This window comes from Dryobates pubescens, chromosome Z (genome assembly GCF_014839835.1).
Source record: "Dryobates pubescens isolate bDryPub1 chromosome Z, bDryPub1.pri, whole genome shotgun sequence".
Classification (NCBI taxonomy): domain Eukaryota; kingdom Metazoa; phylum Chordata; class Aves; order Piciformes; family Picidae; genus Dryobates; species Dryobates pubescens.
This window is the reverse complement of record NC_071657.1, coordinates 59,301,259-59,327,151: the sequence shown is the minus strand read 5'-3', so window position 1 is coordinate 59,327,151 and position 25,893 is coordinate 59,301,259. Positions and strand designations below refer to the sequence as shown.

At 38.8% G+C, this 25,893-nt stretch overlaps 1 protein-coding gene across 1 annotated transcript; it reads right to left on the bottom strand.

The window, feature by feature from the left end:
- Positions 1-1,061: 1,061 nt before the first annotated feature.
- On the bottom strand, positions 1,062-23,887 carry AGGF1 (angiogenic factor with G-patch and FHA domains 1). Its single transcript, XM_054178445.1, has 14 exons — positions 23,553-23,887; positions 22,683-22,779; positions 22,043-22,248; positions 21,074-21,220; positions 19,777-19,965; positions 10,605-10,959; positions 8,695-8,806; positions 7,571-7,622; positions 5,407-5,508; positions 4,882-5,047; positions 4,560-4,642; positions 3,634-3,761; positions 2,673-2,772; positions 1,062-2,184 (listed from the first exon to the last, which is right to left on the bottom strand). The coding sequence occupies exons 1-14, from the start codon at positions 23,721-23,723 to the stop codon at positions 1,984-1,986; spliced, it is 2,109 nt and encodes a 702-aa protein (XP_054034420.1). The 5' UTR covers positions 23,724-23,887; the 3' UTR covers positions 1,062-1,983.
- Positions 23,888-25,893: the final 2,006 nt, after the last annotated feature.

The following is a 25,893-nucleotide window of genomic DNA, read 5'->3' as shown; positions in this document are numbered from 1 at the left end:
GTACTCCACATGCTGGAGCAGATTTCCCTGCAGCCTGTGAAGTCTGCAGTGAGGCAGACACTGTACCTGCAGCCCTCAGAGGTTAATGGTGGAGCAGATAGCCACCTGCAGCCCATGAAGGACCCTATGCCAAGGTAAGCAGATGCTTCAAAGAGGGTGTGACTCCCTGGTAAGACCGTACTGGAGCATGACAACAGGACCTGTGGACCAATGAAGACCCATGCTGGATCAGTTTGCTCTTGAAGCTCTATGTACTATGGAAATGACCCATAGTGGAGCAGAATGTTATGAGGTTGAAAGGGACCTCCAGAGATTATCAAGTCAAACCCTGCTGCCAAAAGCAGGATCACCTAGGGTACTCTGCACAGGAATGCATCCAGGTGGGTTTTGGAAGTCTCCAGAGAAGGAGACTCCACAACTGCTCTGGGCAGCCTGTTTCAGTGCTCTGTCACCTTCACTGTAAAGAAGTTTCTCCTCATGTTGAGGTGAAACCTCCTACATTCAAGTGTGTATGCACTGTTCCTTGTCTTATTACTGCACCCACCCCTCAGATATTTATACACATTGATCAGATCCCCTCTCAGTCTTCTCAAGACTAAACAGCCCCAGGTCCTTCAGCCTCTCTTCATAGGGGAGATGCTCAAGAAGGACTACCTGTGGATGGATGGACACATGATGAACTGACTGTGGCTCCCATCTGCCATCCCCCTGAAGTGTTGCTGGTGGGAGGATGTAGAGAAATCAAAAGTTGATCCTGGGAAGAACGGAGGAGTGGAGAGCAGATGTTTCAAGATTTGGGGTTTGTTTCTCATTACTCCAAATTGATTGCCAGCAGCTTTGGTGGACACCCAGGGTCAAGCCATCACAGCATCTAAATGTTAAGATCAATAGCTAGCAACTTACCCTGGTTTTACACAACAGTGCTTCACAGTTGCCTGTGTGACAAGTAAGACGGGGAGACTACTTCCTTTACTTGGACAAGTATCAGAACTTTAACTTCACTAGAACAAGATTAAGTTCTGTCCTATCCAGCATATGCACCAGACAGTATCAAGAAGCACATTGTTTAAATTGACAATGATTTATTATTTTTAGGAACATTCAATAAATACCAAGCTTTTAGAATCAGTTTGGCAATCCAATCCATCCCTACCGAAAAGCAGTTGGTAGGCTGGGACATTTTTTCTGGCGTAAACTCCATTGCCAGCAATGGATGTATCAGAACAAGTTGATAAATAATACACACACATGCTGGTTTTCTAAACATACCTCCTCTTCTAAAGGTGTGATACAGATTAGTTACTAAAGAAATCCCAAGTTCTTCACAGAAGAAAATTTTGCTGTAAGCTCTTTCTGAACATTGTTTTCTTCACCAATGCTGGTAGTTCATTTCATGAAGTACAGTACTTACTTTTGAACAGTACTGATGAATTGTTTAAAGCAAAGTTTTTTTCCCCTTTAATGTAAGATGAGCCATGTTACTAGTACTGAATCATACAAATTTAAGAACGGTGTATCCCTTGCTGAGCAATTCTCATGGCAAACAAACATAAAAGAGATGAAATGGCAATATGACACTGTTATTGGGGTCCAGGGGAATTTTTTTTTTTGTCCTTGGTTTGTTTTACCTTGCTTTTAAACCACTGTCCAAATGTTAAAGGTGCTGTATTTAAATTCAACAGATGTTTTACTTTCCATGAAGAACTGTGTTACAAACACATTTGAAGAAGCTTCCTGGTTAGGGTAAGAATCCCTTTCAAGTACTTAAATTTGAATATCCCTCTAAACTCCGTTATTAAAAATGTAGTTTTATAAAAGCATGAAGACTACAGAAACCCATGATCTTAATCTTGTATAATTTTCTCAACAACTGTATTTTACATATCACTAAACTTCTGCTTTAGCAAAAGAAAAAAGGAATAAAAATAAATTCTCTCCCAAATATTTACACACATGAAGGACCCTGCTGTAGGACCAGATACTTTACTTTACAGTCCCTCTAACCCAAGGCATAATCTTGGGTGTATCCTTTTGTGATTTAGGTTCTTGGAAGTTTTCAGCAAACCTTTCTCTGGCTTTATCCCAGTTCTTTTTGTTCTTGCTCTGGGTGATCTGAACATCTTCAATGGAGGCTGGTTTACTGGTACCCAAACCTGCATGTGTCTTGTGTATCTGAAGATGGATCTGTAAAATACATTAAATACTCTTGTAACTGCAAGTCAAATACTCTAAATACTTTATTATAAATGATATTTTAAAATACTAATTCCACTCCCCAAGTGCTTCTCTTCAAGGCTGTAATACACCTAGAACATACATGGACATTTAAAGTACTGTTAAAATGATGAACTATGATCTGGAGTGCTGAATGATGTCACCTGCCACTAACATTATCATGAATTACTCCTCACTGAGTAGTGTATGATCCCTGTGATGGGTAGTTCTAAAAGCTGTTTTTCTTCCCCTAGTTTCCTAATATATACAGACATCAGTGTAATTTTCTACTGAAGGGCAAAATCATTGAAAAAGCTCAAACTACTTCACTAGTCATTATTTCTTCCTAACCAGGATTTAGAAATGTTTCCAGTAAATAGTGGCTTACTGTTAAGACATATTTCACTGCAAATACATTTCTGTCCCTTTCACTACAAATAAAAATCAGAAAGACCTACCGGATCTTTCATGCCACCACCATCCTTGCCCAAGCCTTCACCTTTCTTCCATCCCATCTTTTCCAGCATTTTATGTCCTTTGTTGCTGTTGCTGATTTCACTTTGAAAAAAATTGAAACTGCTAAGCAAGAGTTAATACAAAGAGTATACTCTCTACTCAAATACTGAAGGCCGGAAGTGTGCATGCACATGTTGTTCTAGGAACCAGAACTCAATACCATACTGTTCCTACTTCTGTCACAAACTATTTAGAAGATGATAGTGCTGTCTTTTGGAAGTTCTTCTGCTAATACAGTAGGTTGCCAAAGCTATTCCGAGCCCCCTGTCAATATAAAGTTTCTTAAAATTCCTTGTGAACTACTTACTTACTGAAGGAGTAAAAAGATACAGCATGGGTGGGTAGAAAGTGACTGTACTAGGAAAAAAGCAGTATTGCTACCTCACTACCAAATCATTCCAGTACACAAATTTCATTGTCTTACACTTCCTTTTACTAATTTAGGAGCTCCTACAAGTTCATGCTTCTTAAAACCACCATCCCAATTACAACTACAGAAGCAAAGGAATAAATGAGGAGCAAGACTGTCATTTAAGACTATGTAAATGCATGTCTTATGGTAGGCTGGATATTGACAGTGAAAGAAGATGCAGGTGAAAAATCCCAGTATGTACTGGGACCTAGAAATTGGAAACCAGACACTATTAGAGGTGTTGATAGTTCAGCTGAGAAGCAATTGATGCATCCTTACTGCCACACTGAATGGAAGTATGGCAGTCGAGTTACTAAAAAGATCACATGAAATGGGAAGTGAGAATAGCTTGCCATTTTCTAGTTCTCCTAACCCATTAGGTACAGGTAATTCATGATCAACAAACCATATCCTAGTAACTAACTGATACTTACTTTATTATCACTCTTTAAGATTCATTGAGGATTCATGTTCCCCCAAATGAAACTTACATATGAACAGAAGCTGGACTATCATCTCTCTGGAAGGTTCCTTCACTTCCAATGGTCTCCCTCCGTTTTCTTGCTCTGTCTTTGTACTTTGGATTCTTCACTGCTTTGTTGTCTTCATACTCTGTGTTCTTTATGAGAAGATTAAATTCCATTGGGACAAAGAAAGAGGGCTTTAAATTCTTTCTTTTTGGTAATTCCACTGCTTCCCTCTAGAAGGAAGGCAGCTTCAGCCTATTTTATTAATTTTAAACCTTAACAAAACTCGAATCTGTAGTTCTCATCTAATTAGAGTCTTACCTTACAGCCATGCCTTAGTGAGGTATGTTATTGCCATCATCACATAATGTAATATTGCCAAATATACTGTTTTTGCAGAGGCTATATGTAAATATATTCTCTTGGTATGAAGAATCAGTCTCTCCATATTTAGCAGAAAACCGTATGTATGTGCCACTAGCTTTTTGTTTAAACATTTAGCCTGTTCCTCAGCAACTATTTCTTCAGAACAAATGACAGAACTAAGCGTGTGTTTTCTGTATCATCATTATTTTGGTAGCTGAAGAATTTTAAATAAACTATGGCCTTCTGTTTCCTACACAAATACATAACTACAAGCACAGAGATAATACAGTTACAATAATCTCTAATAAATGAGTAATTTGAATAGTCTTTAATACTTATGTAATAGGTAGCCTGTACATTCATGTTGGCATTCTCCTGTGGCAAAATGGATTTTCCTACCATCATCTGTCTCTGCAGAGGTTTGTAAGTAATTAGGAGTGTAAAAACGACAAGCTTGAGTTAAACTGACAGGCTTGAGCTAGAGTGCATTTGAAAACTTCTTCACTGAAGTTTATGGCTTAAAACAGGAATCACAAAGTAAACGGAGACTTCAAACATTTAATTAAACTCTACTGTAAACTCACCTGTAAACCATATTTTACCCGTATTTGTTTTAATGCTTTTCTTCTGACTAGCTCTCTTTCTTCTTTGCTAAGTGCTGGACCAACTGAAAGGAAGAACACAGGATTGAATCTCTAATTAATAATGTTACACTGTTTTGAAAACATGAGACAAACATGAGAATTTTTGTTCTAACATTATTACACAGACATACAGACCAAGAAGAATATACATCATCATGTATTGTAAAGCTAGTCCCAGCTGACAGGAAATTGGTAAGAAAACTGAAGTAATTGTTATGTTTATAAAGTAAAAAACCACATAACCCACGACGACCTTACTAACCAGAAGATTCTTTTTTCCTGTCCAAGCGAAGATGCGCTCTGACTTGTCCTGGTTCACATCCATCGCAGGTATCACTGCCCGGATGTATATGAAATGAAAGCACAGTTTCACCGATCTTCACTTCATCTCCATGCTCCAAGATACAGGGATCACATTTTGTTTTAGGCTACATCAAAAGAAAGTTTTGTCAGACATGTTACTTCGTTCTAATGAAGAGCACAAACTCTGTTGCATGAATGCTGCTCATAATTTATTAATTCAGTGTGGTCTCACAAATGCAGGCAAGTATCCAACTACAGTGGGTATTTTGGTCTGTCAGCTGCAATGGTAGTGGATTTTTGCAAACACAAATCAAATGTGAAGTATTTTAAGTGGCCCTAAAAACATGAAGGGAACCAAGAGAGCGCATGATGAATGAAACAAGCCATGCAATGACATTGTTAGTGATCTGCCACAACATAGTTAAAACAACCACAAGACTACAGTTCTCTGTGCAGTGTACAGAGCACTGTAACAGGTACTCACCTGGAGAATCTGATTTCCATTAACAATTGTTCCATTCTGACTGCCTTGATCCACGAGAACATAATTTTGCAAATCATGGTCAAAATAGACTTCTGCATGGAACTGATAAACAGAACCCTAAGTGAAATGTTCTTATTAAGCAAATACTTCATAATGTATATACTATTCTAAAGATTTCAGAATATATTTGAAGGCCTTTTAAATGGGTGACTGTGTTCTACACCTTGTGATTTCATCCATGTGAAATTCAATAAATGGGCCACAATAGCACAAACTACAGTATACTATCAATAATATAGCTTTTGACTGCAAACTGATTCAGTGCTGAAAATGTATGTATTTCTAATGTGGCAAGTATGCATTACTTAAAGGACTGCAAGATTCAGTAATATAGCATTTTAGCTGCTCTTAAAAGGCTGTGGGTTTTTTTAAGCAATTTTTTTTACAGCATTCTGCATTCTTCTCTCATTCAATTAAATAATTAAAAAAAAATCTGATCTCGGTCTCTCTTGGTCTTCCACATCTGAAATAGCTCCTTAAATGCCATGCTTTTGTAAATTTCATTCAATTAACCTTCACCTGCATCTTAATGACCAGGATGCCATAACTAGCCATCATTTGCTGTTTCTTGTGTATCCTGATACTGAAACTAGCAGTCTAATTGTTTGCTTGTTTTGTTGTTGCAGTTCTATACAGGTATTGCTCCCAAGCCCAAACAGAACAGAGAAAAGGACTCTGGCCAAACTCACAAAGATACACACGCCCTCCCAAAACAGCCACTGAGCAAATCAAAATAGTAACTTCTGCAGTTTACTGAGAGTTCCAGGAAAAAACAGAAGTTTAACAAAGTGATCGTTTCAATTTTGCTCTACTGGAGAAAAAACCCCCAAGAGTCAGTCTGGGAAGGAAGTGTTCATTTAAAGCCAAGTATCTTACTTTTGTGCAACAGTAAATGCTTCATTCAGTAATAAAAATACATTATGTAGATTAGCTGTCATTTACAGCAGAAATACTCCCATAATGGTGGAGACTGACTAACTATTAATTTAATTTGCACCTGTTTTATTGCATGGAGCGAACCCAAACTTCTACAGATGCTAAATCTGCAGGCTGTAGCTTTGTTTTGAATTTCATTTTACACTCAAGAAAAGCAAGTGCCTAAGTGGTGCACAGCTATTAAATATCATCACTGAAGAAAGAAGTGTTAACTTTTTATCTCTACAGTTCTGTCATTTATCTTCCTGTGTTTGACTTGGTATGTAAGAAATTATTTCACTTTGCAGATAAACAGTCAGGTACCAATGAAGTACTAAACATTGCAGGAAAATAGAAGCCTTCTGGTCTCTTTAAGTTCTCCGTTTCAAATGCATGCCTGATTAAGGCATTACTAGCAAGGAAAGATTTGCTTTGGAAATTGTTCAGTAAGAAATACACAGCTGATTGCTCTGATTATCATCTGGAACAGACATAGTAAAGCATACTTCAGATACATGCATTTGCAGATTTTTTTTGTTTGTTTGGATGGTATCTTTGTTCGTCTGCGTTTTTTTTAACTGCAAGTACTGTATTTACAGTCTGTGTTAAAGTAGTTAGCAAAACAGAACAGCTAATGTATCTTTAACATTTCTTGACCGGAAGGAAAATTTTTTACTACAAACTGTTGCTGAAAGAAATTCTCTTGAATCTTTAAATTCCCTCTACATCACTTAACATATTTACACACTTGCCTTGAAGAAAAATTAAACCTGTTGCTCTGACCTCAACTGCAAGGACTGGATTATTTTATGACAAATTTTACCTAGCTGACATCAATCTTTTATATGCCATTAGTATTTAACAGACTGACGTTTTCCTCAAGTTTGATAATTAAAAAATTCAAGACTCAGAGTATTTTTTTTACTATGTATTACACGGTGAATTAGTAAAACTTAAAATTTTTATTTAGCTTTTCTAGACTTTGAAACCACACTGCTCTTCATGTTAGATTCCCATTCTGTAAAAATACTATGTACATTTTCCTTTTTCTAACATTTCCTTTTTCTAACAATGTAGCTAAACCCACATCTCCTTCTAAAAGTTCTTTAAAATACTTAAGATTTTGCAAACTATAAGGTCATAAAATCTAAAGCTTCATTCATATTCTGAGCAGATAGAAACAAATTACCTTACTGACTCCAACTTCAGGAATCTGAAGTGTATGTCCAACATCTTTTTCTCTGAAAAGGAATGGTGACAGATAAATCACAACAAAGCAGAAATAAGCCTAGTAGATGACTTACAAAAGGTGTATTTCAGTTGAACCTTAATAACATATTTCAAAGCTATTATGGAACTTTTATAGATGTATACCACTATGTTGCGATATACACAATGTGAAGACTTGATTCAGGTACCTTCTTTCATCTATAACCTGTATACAGAAGGCAGTGAATAATAAAGCTGTGCTGTTAAAAGTTTTACCTATACACCTGATACACAAAGAAACTTCTTTACTTGTGAGGGTGACACAGAGCTGGAACAGCTGGCATAAGAAGCTATCTTCTATACACTCTAAGAACCTTCTAGACTGCATCCTCTCTGCTGTGTTGAGTTCCCAGCAGGTATCAGGCAGGTTAAAGTCACTCATAAGAACAACCTCTGGTGATCTTGAGACAGCCTCTAGCTGCCTATAGAATAATTGATCAACTTCTTCATCCTGGTTGGGTGGTCTATAACAGACCAGGATGTCAACCTTGTTGGTCTTCCCTCTAATTTTCACTCCCAGGCACTCAACCTGATCATCCTTCACCTCTAGGTTCCATGGCATCTAGAGCCTCCCTGATGTACAGGGCCACTCCTCCACCCTTACTCCCTCGCCTGTCTCTCCTGAACAGCCTGTACCCATTGATTACAATGCTCCAGTCATGTGAGTCATACCACCATGTTTCTGTGATGCCAACTACATCATAACTTTCCTGCTGTAACAAGGCTTCCAGCTCCTCTTGTTTGTTACCCATGCTTTGTGCATTAGTGTACATGCACTTCAGCTGAGCTGCTGATTTCACCCCTAACTCCAGCTTACCACCCCCAGACTCCTGTCTGGGGGGACTGGTTTCAGCCCCCTCCCCCTTCACATCTAGTTTAAAGCCCTGTCAATGAGACCTGGCTTGTAACTTACATTTTATACTGTGGGCTAACTTAAGAGTGTCTCACAAGTGCTGCACTCTAGGACAAGCAATTCTGAGAGGCTTCCACAGCTTTCAACATGAGATTCTTTCAGATATAGAAAATAACTAAATTAAGTTTTACCTTCCAATTGTAGCAGGTTTCACCGCTGTGATAATGTAAAGTGATCCAGTCTGTAGAACGGGTGATCGTACTACAATTACTCTGATACAAGGAGGCCAGATCTTTTCTTCATCTATAATTGTAAAGAAAAAGTTAACCACAATGTTAGTACCAACAAATTACAGTTTTGCTCTTATAGTCCATAGCTTTCACACAACTGATATGCACATAGCCATTATCTGGCTGAATCCTACACAACTTTCAGAAAAAGAAATGTATAAGCACATCTGAGAGAAAACTTTGATGAGACTACAGCTTTAAAGCCTTTCTGACTATACCATAAAGTATTAAAAAATGTTTTCCTAATTTCTGAATTTTTACACAACTACATTCACATAATTTATTAGCATATTGTAGATTTATAGACTATTAACCATAACAGATTAGAATGCAGTTTTACTCTGAGAAAAGACAGCAATTTTTTTGTTCACCACATCACAAACCTAATACATATCAAACTTTGTCAAATGTATTTTTTGCTAGTTTTAATCTTACTAAAACTGGGTGTCCATATAGGTAAGAAAAAACAATAAACATATGCTTTTTTCTCTTGGCACCTGTTGAGTAATTACATTTGAACAGCTGTATGAATCCTGTTCTTGGATGTCCATTTGCAGAAGCAGTCTGCAACGATCTCAGCTAGAAACAGATGCAGTAAAATGGAAAGACATTAGCTCAAAAGGTACTAGGGAGGAAAAAAATACTGTCTCCATATTTTATTACTCCAACATTACTGCAGAACTGATTATTAGAATAGAATAAACCAGGTTGGAAGAGACCTTCGAGATCATCGTGTCCAACCTATCATCCAACACTACCCAATCAACTAAACCATGGAACCAAGCATCCTGTCAAGCCTCGCCCTGAACACCCCCAGCGACAGCGACCCCACCACCTCCTCAGGCAGCCCATTCCAGTGGGCAATCACTCTCTCTGTGTAAAACTTCCTCCTAACCTCCAGCCTAAACCTCCCCTGACACAGCCTGAGACTGTGTCCTCTTGTTCTGGTACTGGTTGCCTGGGAGAAGAGACCAACCTCCGCCTCACTACAACCCCCCTTCAGGTAGTTGTAGAGAGCAATAAGGTCACCCCTGAGTCTCCTCCTCTCCAGACTAAGCAACCCCAGCTCCCTCAATCTCTCCTTGGAAGAGAAGGAAATTTAATCCAAAAGCGTCTGAGTAGTTAAGTAAAATAATGTAAGTAGAGGAAACGGACTCTAAGAAGTGTACAGACTGCAGCACAAACTCCTGTAGGTTGTATTTTGCTCTGATCTGAAATAGCCTGTGCACATACACAGTTCCAATTGGTTGCATTAAGCTTTTCACAGGTTACTTTCATGTTTACTCTCTATACTAACATGTGGCAACTGCAATACACACAAGACAGGATTTCAAATATTACTGAGCACTCTGTATTTGTCCTTTTCACTACAGTAGACTGATCTTACATTGAATTATACACGACTGTTCATGAACCATATCAGAAATAATACGCATTAATTGAATAGAGTTAATACACAGAATTACTCTGAGTTCTGTACTAAAACTTCTATTCTGGCAACAGACTTACTTTTTCCTGTCATTATCCTAGCCTAAACTAATCCAAATCCTAATTTGCCACTTGTTCCTGCACAAGCACAACACATACTCCTGAACAGCTTTCACAGCAGAAATTTAACCACTGCCTATTTCCAGCCACAGCACATATCAAGAGAAAGAACCAAACACTGTTACCTTACAGCATGTTTTAATTCAAAGTATCTCAAGTTAAACACCCCCTTTTTTAATTAGCCAAAGTGTTTTTTGTCATTTGTCCTTAATGGGCTCCTGGAAAATATAGTAATATCATACATATAAGCCACAATAATTCACCTCCATTTTCTGAATCTTCTGAATCAGCAGTTTCTTCACTTGTTACTTCATCCTCACTGCTGTAGGCTTCACACTCTGAATCTGTAATTTCACCTTCTTCTGGCTCACTCTCTGTATCTGCTGTTCTACTGTCATCTGTATATGCTGCAATATCTTGTGTATTTTTGCAAGAATGTGAATTTATACTGTCTGTACGAATTGATTCTTTGGCTGCTAGACGGTTTTGCGGGTTTGTGTCAACTTTAGTCCTCTTTCTTGTATTTGGAGACTCTTCTTCTTCAGTAGAGCTTACTTGCTCAGTAGTGGAAAAGCAATTCAGACTGTTAGATGATTTCTGCTCTTCCGTGTCCAAATCCTGAGGGGGAGTTACAGAATGTTACATTCTTTACGGACTGAGTTAACTTCAAGTCTGCTATCAGCCTATAAGTAAATTCTTCTCTAGGAAGAATTATTTTACATTTAAGAAATGGTTACATTTCCAGAAATTTTTGCATGTGCAGTCAATGGAACATTTAGAATTAGAATTCACCAGGCTGGTAAAGACCTTTGAGATCAAGTCCAACCTATCATCCAACACTATCCAATGAACTAAACCATAGCACCAAGCGCCCCATCCAGTCTCTTCTTAAACATGACCAGTGATAGTGACTCCACCACCTCCCTGGGCAGCACATTCCAATGGGCCATCATGCTTTTCTATGAAGAACTTCTTCCCAACATCCAGCCTAAACCTCCCCTCGTGCAGCTTGAGACTGTGTCCTCTTGTTCTGGTGCAGGTTGCGTGGGAGAAGAGACCAACCCCCCATGTGGCTACAACTGCCCTTCAGGTAAGTGCCGACAGCAACAAGGTCTCCCCTGAGCCTCATAGAGCTTGTGTTCCAACCCCTCACCAACTTTGTTGCCCTTCTCTGGACACATTCCAGGACGTCAACATTTTTCCTAAACTAAGGGGCCCAGAACTGGACACAAGACTCAAGGTGTGGCCTAACCAGTGCAGTGTACAGGGGCAGAATGACCTCCCTGCTCCTGCTGGCCACACTGTTCCTAATACAGGCCAGGATGCCATTGGCCTTCTTGGCCACCTGGGCACACTGCAGGCTCATGTTCAGCCTACCATCAACCAGTACCCCCAGGTCCCTCTCTGCCTGGCTTCTCTCCAGCCACTCCGACCCCAGCCTGTAGCACTGCATGGGGTTGCTGTGGCCAATATGCAGAACCTGGCACTTGGATGTGTTAAATCTCATGCCGTTGGACTCTGCCCATCTGTCCAGAAATTTAATCAGAAATATTTGTTCATCTTACAAGTCTCATGACTGAGATTTGGGAAAGCATAATTGCACTCTTCTAAAATTTTACATATTCCTTCCTCTTTTCTCACAAAACTTAAGATCCTTGTCCTCACTTTCAAACTTCTACACAGTATCTTGAATATTTTCCAGCTTTGCATTTATGACACTGATTTTTGTCCCTCTTACTCAAAACTCACAACTTGCTTGAAAGTTCTTTAATTGATCTTATCTTCCTCCTGTGTTTGTCTTCCAATTTTTTCCACAATTGTCCGGAATATTTGAAATGCCCAGCCATGCTTGCCTAACCTGTTCCTCCTCCTTTCAAAATTTCAACTTCAACAAAGTTGTTCACCAAGATACTGTAGGTAACTTTAAACTATGCTACATGAAACACTTCTAATGAGAATCCATTTTCTCCTGCAATGTATTTCTCCGCTGAACACCAGACAGATTACATCTCTGCAGGGTCTTCCATTGCTGCCTGATTTCATCAGCAGGAAAAAAAGATCAGCAACAGTTTATTAACCGAGAAATCTGAAGTTTCATACTAATGTTGACAAAGTAACTTGAAAATGTAACAGTCCAACAGCCTTGATGCCCACCAAAAAAAAAAAGGAAGAGAAAAGAAAGAACACCACAAACGGCTTTAAAAATTAAATTTAAAGACCTCTCAGGTTTCAAGCTATTTGCTGTCTTAGATTCAGAATGAATACATTCAATTGCCCTGAACTGTACCAGATACTGCAACACAGAAGTGAAAAAACATCTTTTATTTTTTTCAGTAAGTTTTCATAAGAGCATTTTATGTTCACACTAATTTATGTATCTTGAAATGTTAACAGAAATGAAAGCGGTCCCACTTTCCAGAACTGTAAAAACTCATCAGGGGCAGAGCTGTAAAACACAACTTCCTCTCATTCCAGCAGTCAGGCTGTTGGATAAGGTTTACAATATACTTTTGGAGCATTTTCAGTAAGTCAACAACTATGAGATTTTGAAGACCGTATGTTTTAACTGAAGAACCAGCAGTTTGTTTAGGGTTTCCCTGTAATACACTTGTGCTTTTCTCCTTGAATCCTCTATGTATCAAAATAAGGAAGAACCAAGGTCACTGCCTTAGGTTTTTTATTTTAAATGAGATGTAGTAATATTACCAAAAGTAAGTCTACACAGTTCAGACAAGTCAGGCACTAGTAATTCCATTAGAAATCTTTTTGATGACTCTGATTCTTACTTCTATAAATTATCTTTTCAGTGTATTTGTCTGTATTAATGTTCAGTATGACTATTACATTGATTACAACATATATTTAGGATTGCAGAGCACCTTGCTATTTCTTCCCATTAATACTGTGAACTACTGAGGTTTTACTATTCTAATCTGAAAACAGAGAAACTAAATGGTCTGCTCAAATCAAAACTGAGGCAAAGCAACAGGTAACTGTGGTGCACTGATGTCCAAGTATAATGCTTCAACCGCTCAGCTCTTTCATCACAGTGAATCCAGTGGTACTTGGTTTTGGCACCACTTTAGGTATTCTATACTACAAAATAAAAAGGTGCTGTTTCAAAGCTTGGCTACTAAAGAGTAGACTCTGTCCTGGGTGGAAAACAGGAATTAAAAAAAACACCAACAACAACATTTATAGGGTGACAAAGGATTCTATACTTACATTCTGCCAAAGTGATCATTAAGCCTGTTCTCAGCAGTTTCTGCATTTTTTTTTTCATTATTACTGCAATCAATTTTTAAGAAAGCAAAGGAAAAAAAAACCAAAACCAACCAAAACCAAACCCAGCCTAAGTAGGTCTGTTAAGTACTAATAAAATGTAATCTTCTCATTTAAAAATCCTTATACAAAATTGAATATTTTAAAATTGCATTCCTAAATAGTAAGGATTTTGAGTGCTTTACAGTTTCACAGATCAGTATTAAAATACACATGAATGTATTCTTAAAGCATTTAAGAGGGTCTTGCGCTGAACAAATGATTTTCCAGTAGTAACACTGAATATATGAATCATGAATGAAAGTGTAACCTATGCAAGCAGCACCTAATACCTTACCTCCATACAGCCACTTCCTAAACCCCAGAAACTGGCAGTAAACAAAATATTCATTAATACCATGCTGAATGACCTAACAGATACTAGCAATGAACTTAATTTCTCAGTGGCACTGTACTTACTGCTTCATCTGAAACTCATGACAGAACACAGAAAAGTACAAAAGTTTGTGCTCCATCTAACCACATCATCTCTGTCTTTCCTCTCACCAAGTTGAGAGGCAGGATGAATCTGATCCACAATCAACTATTTTCTTAACTGCAGGGTTCAGACAGCTCACATTTCTGCATCCCTGACAAAGCCAGCCAAAGTCCAAGTCAAATAAGGATTTTTAGATATCCCATGTAAGTGATCTTGTAAGAACTACAAATGATGCTCATGTGACGGGTTAGCAAATCTCATCCAAAGGACTGAGTCTGACCTTTAGCACTGACTTTCTCATTTTGAAACATTAATCTGAAAATTAGAATTTTACTAAAGAAACATTTTCAAATCATTTAAAATAGCTCCTTTACTCCGATGATCAAGGTTTCACTTGTTAGTACCATTTCACAAGTGCTTCAGTTACTGTCTTCCACCCTACACAATACTCAGATTTGCAATGGAAAAAAATTTAAAATCCAGAAAAAGAACTTTCTGGATCATAAAGAGCTGTTTTATACACTAGTGAACAGCTCTGAAATGTAGGAAACATAAATTTACTTTATTAAAGAATGTGTAGTTAAAGTCAGGACACTCTGCATTTAATACAGTGATGCTAAGTATGGCTCTTCCCAAATACTCTAAAATGCCATCAAAGTTTTCTTCAGATGTTTTTATACAGTGTTTCAAATGTATTCAAAGTTAATTTGTAGATGAACTGACTTTGGTCAAAGAGTTTAAAAAAAATTATTGATTTGTTTATGAAGCTAGGTATCTAAACATCAACTACTAGGTATTATTTTTCCTTTAATAAAACTGTCAAGATTAAAGGTAAACATCCACGGACTAATGTGTTTGTTGTCTCAACTCTACCTTTACCAGAAGCTGCCAATCCAAAAGAAGAAATCTTCAGATTAGCCATGGTTTGTGCCAACTGACGTACCTAAAGATGGGATGAATATTAGCAAAAAGTAAACTATATGTGATAAAAAAAATTAAATTAAAAATCACTACTTGTAGAGTTCTATGGGAAATGCTACAAAAACTTTTGGCTCTCCTACAGAAGTAGCTAGGATGTGACTATAATGGAAATTAATAGAGTAGTAGTTAATTTTAGCACCACAGAGAAATAAAATTAGACAGCAGTTTAAGAATAAACTGTAAAAATGATTTCTGGAAAAAAAGGCTTACATCAGATCCTACATCTAAATTTTGCTATATACTTCTAATGACCCCAATACAGCAAGTAGAATTATGTGATCATTGCTGCACAGAGTCTGCTATCTAACCTGTATGGAAGGATTAGATCTGGGTACTGGGCTAGGGATCCACCCCATTATCATTAAAAAAAAAAACCTCATAAGGTGGTATAAACGTCTCCAAATCTACTTAAAAGGCTTTTCTTGTACAGAAGGTATTATGGTATTACTTGCCCCACTTTTTGTTGTTGGTTTAGTTTGGGTTTGCCTACCACTACAAAGAGAGATCAGAACTGATTTACATGCTCAAAAGTTCCAAAGTATCCTCCAATCCTTTTATGTGACAACCACCTATTAAGCTTCCTGATCATGTTAACAGCAAGCATGTGGCAGCATGCTTAGTTCCACAAGTGAAAAGGTAACTAGTTGTAATATAGAAGTTTGGTGACTGAAAAGAATTTCCTTAAATGAAGTTCTTGCAATAAACTAGGAACATTTCTCAGGAGACACCATGCACATGGGCTTTTTTGTTTGTTTGATTGACTGGGGTTTGTTTTGTTTTGTTTTTTCAATTAGAGACACATTCATTTTAGCAGACACTCACTAGTATTTTTTTGTTTGGTAAATTCAGCTTTAAAAAATACAGTAGTATGTTAACAGATTTAATTTTATGCTTTGGATTCTCAGATCGAAGCGCTTTTTCAAGAAGGGTGCAATATTTGTGGATAATACACTTGCTATTTCTGTAGTGCTAAGCATCCAAAATTAGCAATTTTAAATAGATATTATAGGTAAGATAGCTGAGCACATCAAATTCTTCTCAACAGATACAAACTAAACCAGAAAGGTTTAGGACCAGAAAGTTACTGATTGGCCTGGTTTTTAGATTAACAGGGTATTAACTTGGTTTAAATGGAGTTAAAGTCGTTCAAAAATCACATACCATTTTTGTAAAAACTATTAACTATCAATAGAATCACAGAATTGTCCAGGCCAGAAGCAACCTCCAAAGGTCATCTAATCCAACCTCCCCACAGCCAGCAGGGACATCCCCAGCTAGATCAGGCTGCCCAAGGCCTTGTTGAGCCTCACCTTGAGTACCTCCAAGGAAGAACCCTCAACCACCTCCCTGGGCAACCTGTTCCAGTGTTCCACTACCCTCATAGTGAAGAGCTTCTTCCTGATTTCCAATCTAAATCTACCCTTCTCTAGCTTGAAGCCATTGCCCCTTGTCCTGTCACTGCAGACACTTGTAAACAGTCTCTCTCCATCCTTCCTGTAGGCGCCCCTAAGGTACTGGAAGGCTGCTATTAGGTCTCCCTGGGGCCTCCTCTTCTCGAGGCTGAACAACCCCAGCTCCCTCAGCCTGTCCTTGTAGCAGAGGTGCTCCAACCGCTTGATCATTTTCATGGCCCTCCTCTGGACCCTCTCCATGAGGTCCATGTCACACATCCTTCCTGTATTAAGGCTGCAGAACTATACGCAGTATTCCAAGAGAGGTCTCACCAGCACAGAGAAAATGCAGCAATATTTGTTGTGATAATCACCCATGCAGGTGCTTATTTATTGTATTTGGCAACATTTAATACTAAGTATCTATGGTTTATGTACTTGAGGTTCTATCACTACTGTTCACTCTCGTCTGTTTCTTATAAACCACCTTACCTTCATCCAGGAATAATAATGTTCAGTGGATGTACAATATATTCCCAGAATTAGACCCTGACATTGCTTTATTTACTGCCATTGGTGGTCTGCAAACCAGACAATAAACCAAATCATTCTCCTAGTCTACCAGCTGTAAAAAAAGTGAGTTGAGTAAAAACCTCCTTTGGCCAAGGAAGTAGGTAGTGTTTGGAGGCATTTTTCAGACTAGCAGCACAATTTTATAACCCATTAAAAAAGCACTTGGGAACAACAATAATGGATTACAAATCTTCAAAATAACTGTTGCATTTTTAATAATTTAATCAGTATTCAGGGACAGTTTTCATATTTTTGTCAAGAGTGGAAAATTAGGTGTGTGAGAAAGCATTTTAACCAACAGCACTTCAAATACAAAAATATAATTAACACCATGCATTCTTTGTTTTGCCTTAGGATGCCTTTACCAATAACAAACTAACAGTAATATCGTCAAGAAATACCAGGTATCGATGAAATAGATTGTGCAGCTTCTGAATCTTTTTTTTCTGTCTGATAAAAAAAAAAATCCATAATCACTCATTTTAATAAGTATCTTATTTGAATTTAACTTTTTAATTAATGAACAGATTTCTTAGAATCGAAAACCACAAAAGAAGAATAAAGTGTTTTAACTCAGCTACATAAAATAAGACATTAAGGTACCTTCTAATTTTTAACAGTGCACTTACGTATAAGTGTGCTGACAAAAAGGCATTATTTTCTTTCTAAGGTGGAGAGTATTTTTTTCAAGTTTCATTGCATTCTCCCTTTGTTTCTTTATAAGAGAAAAGGCCCTGATTCTGACTATGACACTAGCCTTCACTAAGTGTTCACAGATGCAAAGATCTGCACAGAATGCTTTAAATATCCTTCCTGTTAACTTGCTGATCAAAATAATTAAAAAACGATGCACTCAGTTTACTATCAATGAAACACATCAGAAAACATGGATGTTTACCTTCCACCTTGTCACTGTGTAAGCTTCACACAAAAGATCTGTTAACAATACCATCTACGTAATAATGAATTATCAACATAAAACAAGTGAAAGACAAGCAGCTATTTCTAGTATAACTAGAGAACAGAAATGGATTGTGATAGGATCCCCAAAAGTAGTCAACGTAACTTGTTAGGTCAAAGTTACATATGCCACAAAACTTCCATGAAAACATTTGGCAATTGACATAAATATGTAACAGTTCATTGCAGAACCTAGTTAAAGAGATTTATTAATTGAATTATATGATAAAGATTCATTTCTACAAACTTTCCATGATGAATAGTTACCTATTAATAATGCCTTTTGTGAGAGGCAGAATGCTAATTTAGCAGCTACAGCATACCCAGAATTGGGTGCTGGTAAAACCCCCAGCTTCAACTGCATTAGCTCCTCCCTCAAGTCTAAAGGATCATTACACTTAATGTTGCTAAGTATCGACCTCAAGCTTTCAGGAGGAGTACTTCATATGACACTTTCTCAAAGAGTAGAAATTTTTTCATTAGCTACATCCTATTTAGAAAATCTGTAACTGATTAACTAGCACTATCCACACTGAAGGATTTTTCCATCCTGAAATGATTCTATAACTTAACCTACTTTCAGTGGTTCTTAATGTAAAGAGTTTCCATTTTCAAATCTTTCAGAGGACCTCACTCCTGATATAAAACTTTAAAACACTGTACTGATGGTACTTAACTATTTTGTAAGAGTGCTAGTGTCCAGATGTACACCGACTTAATTTCAACCAGTCAGCTTCAGAGGCATACATAGTGAAATTAGGCAACAGTAAAGCTACAGCATTGAAAAATGCAAACTAAGAAGCACTGCAAATTAAAGAAATCAATACATTCTATAAAATCTTAAGTCATGAAACAAATTTGCAGAATAGGACTACATAAAGTTGGTTCAACATCAGTAACAGCATTCATGAAGAAAACGTTTCTTGACATTCAATAGCTCTGTTACAATAGAACTGGTGCTTAGGAGTAATGTTTTTCTAAAGCAGTCACTATATACTATGGGGTATGCTTTCTCAGGAACAGAAAAACAACAAAAAAGGAAGTTATTTTTTTTTCTAACTTAAAATACATGCTGATTACAATAGTCATTTATTAGAATGTACAGCTTACCCACACACTATGGACAAAAAAAATTATGTATGTTGACCAAAAGAATATAAATACGAGAGCGTAATATGCATAGAATTGGAACATCATAGACATTTCACGAATGTTAAATGAAGGTAGAAACACAGTAAAATGTCAGTGAAAAAAGCTCTGTGATGTAGTCCCAAAGAAGGGGTGGTAGATGTGTGCACATTTTCAAAACTTTGTCTATTTTGGATTCATCACAATTTTAAAAAACAGAGTAAACAAACCCCCAACAATTTAAAATAAAGAAAGAACCCCAAGCCAAAACTCTCAAACCAAGACACTGAGCTAGCAGTGAATTTATGATGTAAATTCAGTCTACATAGTACCCCGAATTCATTATTATTGAGCTTTGCTGACACTCTAATTCAGAGATCTATGCAGCTGTATAGTAATAAAGCAACACTGAAAACCAGTGAGAGGACCCAAGTTTAAAGTTTCATGCTTAATTACTCAACAGAATAATTATATGAACACTAACTACGTGTTAGCAAACTGCTGTACACTGTCCAAAGATATTTGAGGGCTTCAGAAAACAGGCATACATCTTCTACTTAAAACCAAGCCCCAGAACCCATAAATTCCATCATGAAAAAATACCCAGGTTTTGCACTTTCTATCTGCCAGTTCTGAAGTTACCTTATACTCATTTGCAGTATTCCGCTCTGGTTCTTTTCTCTTCTTTTTGCCTTTTTTATCCTTGATGTGGGGAGTATCAGAGGTCTGGTAAGACTGCAGATCCACTCGTGAATGAAACTGGTATCGGCCACTTTCCACATCACAGTAGTAATAAATTCCAGTTGCTGGATCATAATACAGTTGATTTTCCTTTGTAAGAAACAACAACGTTCTCATCACTTCAATAAATACACTGTTCAAATAAATACCTAAAACCACGTACTTTTTGCCCTGTTTTGCCCTTTCTTAAACATGCTTTCAGGGGCACCACCAGCTTCTCTAACAGGCTCAGCTGTGTCCTGCAGTGGAACCAGGTGCATCCCTGACCTCCTTTCAGAGGATGCCGCTGCAGCCCCCATCTCCACTGCCAAAACCTTGCCAGTAAAACTAATACAAGAACATTTCCTATAATTAAGAATAGTTACTGAATAGATAAAGATATTATTTTGTGTAATTGCACCACAAACTGTAATCTGTATTCCCAAACATTTATGTATCTAGCTGTATCCACAAACTAGGCCAAAAACAGTAGTATCATTTTAAGACTTTAAAAATTAATTCCAGAAATATCTCTGCAAACAACTATTCTGTGCACTGCACACATTGTCTTCGTTTTCAATTGTGCTGAATGTTATGCTGTAAACAAAACCTGTTTTCAGCACAGTAGTTCCACTGGGATTTGTGACAATGTATGTAGCCATCTGTATACATGCATCTACATACACACATACCCCCCTCACAGGACAAAATCTCCCCAAAAGCTGTCTTCTTAAGAACATACAGCAGGAATTAACCATTATGAAACAATGATTCACTATCTGACTTTTTCAAAAAGCATCCTTCTCTTTGCATTAACACAGAACTAGTTGGTAGCAGTACTCAAGTATTTCATGTGCTTTTTTGTGTGGAGAAGTCACTGACTTAGTTCAGCACTGTCTTTTTCTATATACAAGTCATCTTTTAGCTCAAGTTTTTTCATTTTCAAAGTTTTAAAGCTGCTTTGTAGTCTAAAATTTCTAAAATGACAAGGAAGTTAAAGATGTAGAAGACATCAAGAGCGGAGGTGTCTCATCTGGCTATCTTTAGTTTGGCTGAAATAATCTAACAACTGATTAGCAAACTTCCATTATTATTCATCCTCAGTAACAACCTTTTCCAATCATAGACAGCTTGGATCTTAGTTCTTTGTTCATACTGTCTTTTACTGCTAAGCTTTTGCCAGAGAAAAAATGCCTAGGGATTTGAAAACAACCCTTACCGAATTATAGTAGAATCCAGTGCTATGGTCGTAGTACAATCCTGTACTTTCATCATAAGCAAATCCGGTTTGTGAAACAGCAGCCTCTGCAGCAGCTCTCAAGCTCTCTGCTAAAGAACCCTCTGGCACTGATGTATCTTCTGTTTCCTGATATCATATAGAAATTAAATTTTCATTTAAAAAGAACCTCCTTATTTCTTTAGCACTGTACAGTTTCCTGTTTTAAATGAAATTAACCAGCACTCTACAAACTGAAGATTGCTTCAAGAAGTATTACTAAACAAGAAGGCAAAAATCAAGCTGTAATTTATGGATAAACTCCCACTGACTTCAATGGGAACAAGACTTCATTCCACGCCTTTTGTTTTCCCCAACCTTTATTCAAAAGTGGTTTACATCAAAATATGCAGAGTATCCCTCAATACATTCCTAGAACAGATTTCTGCTCTCCATTTCATTTCAGTTGCTAGGCACAAAAGCACTTAAGTGACTAAGGTGAAGTGATCCAAAAGGAGGCTGAATAGCAGGGGGGAAAAAACAACTCACAATAAAACAAACAAACAAAACACTTTTTTCCTTATACATTGCCACCTTGTGTCAATGGAGGAGGAAAGCAAGAAGTGACACTTTAACAACGTCAGCACAGCCATACTGAACATAGTCTGCTGATAAAAAAAATAAATGTTGCAGAGTTCCAGATGATGGAGGACATGTCTTAGAATGTCCTTCAAAAAACAACAAACAAAAACCCACAAAAACCACAACACAAAATCTAGGAGCAAGTTACAGTTGGAACATACTAGAGAAAGAACTAGTTACAATATACAATGATGCCTGTCTGTTAAAATCAGCACCAGGCCATCACAAAAAATCATGTCATGCGATATCATCAAGACAAAAAGCTTATGGGATGAAATACTAATGGAATGCTAACTGCAGAACTGGTAAAACCCTGAATGTTTCTATAACCTGTGAACTCTGGATGACATTTTCCTCTTCCCCGCCATCAGTAACTTTGATGCTATCCATCCTTGAAGGAACATCAACATCTGTCTGCAAGTCCTCTGTGCAGTTATGCTCAGTGCCTTCAGTGTCATGATTGTGCTGCACTGGCAGTTCAGATGCACAATCCTGAGTATCAGTGTGATCATAATAATTTTCATAGTAGTAATAATCTGCAGGGGAAAAAAAAATTCAAGTGGCATAAATTAGCAAAGTAGTATTTCACAAAATGTGGTCTAAGGATCCTGAATCTTAAACTGACAATTTATGCAAGTGAATAGCCTAATGAAAATCAATTATTAAGCACCATTCCTGCTTTGAATTTACTCAGCTCTTACTGAACAGATTATACCTTGTTTTAACATGCTTTCAAAATTAGTAAAATACATATGTGCTATGTGTGGACTGCTATGGCATGAAGTTTGCTACAGTACATGCTGCACTTTATCCTGTTCTAAAAGGAACAGTGTAAATAAATAGAAAATTATTGAAAAGATAATACAGGGTTACCATGTTTAATGCAGCTATAGTCTTAAAATGTACTTTTAAAATGTCAAAATATGACACTGTTGTAGATGACAATTTGAGCAATCACCATCTTCTCTACCTGCTTGTGACCACACAGCATAGTCCTCTGTTTGTACCGCTATGCTAGATGTACTTTTCTCCTTTCTGTTATCAACTTCCTTAGTAAGATCTTCAACCTGAAAGAACAATAGCATGTTACAAAACACAACACTGTATTTTAGGAGTCTATGTCAGAAAGATGCATCAGTTTATTTTACATTCCTTAATATATCAAACAAAGTATAATTGCATCATAGATGTTTCAAATTATCTTTGTTTAGAAAGAGTCCATTTTCTACATGAACGGCTGGCACAATGAAAACTACAATTTTTTCTCACCAAGGATAAAGGCAAACACTTGGAAGCAAAAATAAAAACTTAAGATGTCCACCCTGATAAGCTGGACTTGAAGCCATAATCACTGTTCTGTAGTGGCAAATTATGGGATTTACAAGAATTCCCTATTCTGCCATAAGCAACGCGACTCTTCCTTTACCTCACCTTGTTTATGAAGTTTCCTGTCTTCTGCTAAATCAGTTTTTCTTTCTAACTGTGAAACCAACTTGCTCTCTCTACGACCACCACTACCTGTCGGGACAAACCTTGACTCGGGAGAGCAAATTCAAGCCAGCAGTCTAGAGTTTGATGGCTAAAGGCTATTTTCCTTCTCTGCTCGACGAATTTCTGCAGGCCAGGAGAGCCTTGGGAAGCCGGGATATGTCTGCCCCAGGAGCTGCGCCCGGACAACAGCGGCACGCCTAGGCGAGCAAGCAAGCGTAATGGGGGAGCAAGGAGTACGCACTCGGGGGAGATGAAGGCAGCCGTACCTGGCAGGGCCGGAGCCGCATGCTGCACGGCCCGGAAGGGAAACGAGGGTCGAGGAAGCTGGTTCCCTTGGGCGGGGGCCTACCTGTCTCCTCAGAGCCTCGCTGCGCTCCCGCGCCTCGCGGTAGAGGCGCTCGGTGAAGCGCAGCCGACGTTGAGTTCGCTCTAGCTGCCCGCGGCAAGCGCCCAGGTCCGCTTCCAGCGCTGCCACTCGTTCCCGCAGAGCCGGTTCCTCGCCGCCGTGCGGGGAGGCCATGCCTGCCCGCTCTTCAGTGCCCGCCTGCTCCTCAGTGTCCGGCCGCCGGCCGCCGCCCGGAGCCCGGGACAAAGGGGCAGCCTCGGCCCCGCCCGCCGGCCCTGGCCATGGCGCTCTGCCGGGCACGAGGGCAGCAGCGGCGCGGGCGAGAGCCCACCCCGCGCGCGAGAGCCTCTCTCAGCGATGCCGCTGCAGGAAAAGTTTACCCGCGGCGCGCGAGGACCTGCCGGCGGGGCGGGAACGCGGCGCAACCCGGAAGGGACCGGGAGAAGACGGACGTTGCGTGGGGAGAAGTGCGCGTGCGCTCGGCGCGCGGTTGGGGTGGTGGCGCGTTGCGCAGGGGGCTGGGACCAGTTGTGGGCGGAGAGTCCCCAAGGGTCCCGAAGAGTTCTGACTCGTAGTGTGGGGACTATTGCAGGTCGTGGCAGGGAAGGAACGTCGTGGGGAAGCCCTCGAACCCGCCAAAGGGTTATGAAGCTCGGGGCCTTCACGGGGCGGGCTCGGGGCTAGAAGTGCTTAAAGTCTCTTAACAAGTCTTAACTGGCATCTGCACTTGGTTGCACCGGGGAGAGTTTGTTGTCTTTGGCATGTTCCGAAGTTTTACCTGTAATACATGATGTAGTGAAAAGTAATTCTAGCATGTACACCGTTCCACAAAAGTACCGTACGGTCTTGCATGGTATTTGTGTGATGTTTTATACCCTCCCCCCTCACCCCCCCGCCTCCCCCGCCCCTTGAGAGTTCTCTATATTGTGATAAGCCACTTCATATCCTGGCTGAAAAGGGAGTTCTCTGGAGATTATTAGAATTGTAGCCATCTGAACACCATACAGTGCTATCACTATGTTAAATCTGTCTGCAGAATTGCAGGATTAGGGTTCTGTATAAAGTTACATTGGTGGGATTTCTGGAGACGGCTGCAGAGGGTTCTTAGGTTTTCTACTGATGTGAGGAAACAAACTCTACAACTCTTAGGGAGTTATAAAACAGTTGTGGTTTATTTGCGGTGCTGGGTGCAAGGGGATTTCTCCACAAAGCTTGTGCACCGAGCAGTGTTGGTAAGAAATTTTTACAGTGTCAACTCATACATATTCATTATAATTCCGCAAAATGGTGGGGTTAAGATAATTCTAAGAACGCATTTACATAGTCCATCTCCAAAATTCCTTCTGCATTTGTGCGAAGCCATCCGGTGGTCATGGGTAGGGGTCTCGGGAATGGAATAAATAGTCTCCCTCGCAACTGTACATTTCATCTTGTACCTCTGAACTGGTCTGGCTGCTTGTTCTTCCATTGTCTTCTTGCCAGGTGTCATGTCCCCTTATCCTTTAACAGATACTTTCTTTTATGTGGTAGTTGATAATGAACTACTTTGTCAAGCCTACACCCTGATAATAACCTACTTTCCCAGGCCTACTAGTTCTCATTATAAAATAGTTAAAATAGTTTGCCAAACATCCGTAAGGTTAGATTCAAACAGCTACAGAGTCAGATCCCTATATGATTTTTTGCTATTATATTCTGCTATATGTATTTATCTGCTAATACCTGATCTAATACATACACCTAATACCTATCCTTATGCTAATACATAGTCTAATATATATTAATTTACCTAATCTAAGGCCTATATCACCCCACAACCCCATCTCAATATAATAATTTTTCAAAACCTCACCTCGTACACTTCTGTTTATTTAGTGTACTTTGCTGCAGAAACAAGAACTATGTAGTAGATCTTAGTCTATATTTCACACATGGGTATTTAAATATTGACTGCTGGTTCTTGCTGTGTTGAAAGAGCCTCCAAAGGAATCACATAATCATAGAATGCACTAGTCTAACCCACCTGCACTAAGTGGGGAACATCCCCAACTAGATAAGGTTGCTCAGAGTCCCATCAAGCCTGACTTTGAATGTCTTCAGGAATGGGGCTGCCACCACTACCTCCCTGGGCAAGTTGTGTTCCATCACCCACCGAGTAAACAATGTCTTCATAATGTCCAATGCAAATCTATTCTTATCTAGTTCAAAACCATTGCCCCTTGTCCTAGGGCTACATGCCTTTGTAAATAATCCTTCCCCAGCTTCCTTGTAGGCCTGCTTCAGGTACTGTAAGACTGTTCTTCTGCAGGCTGAACAAGCCTGGCTCTCTCACCCTGTCTTTGTA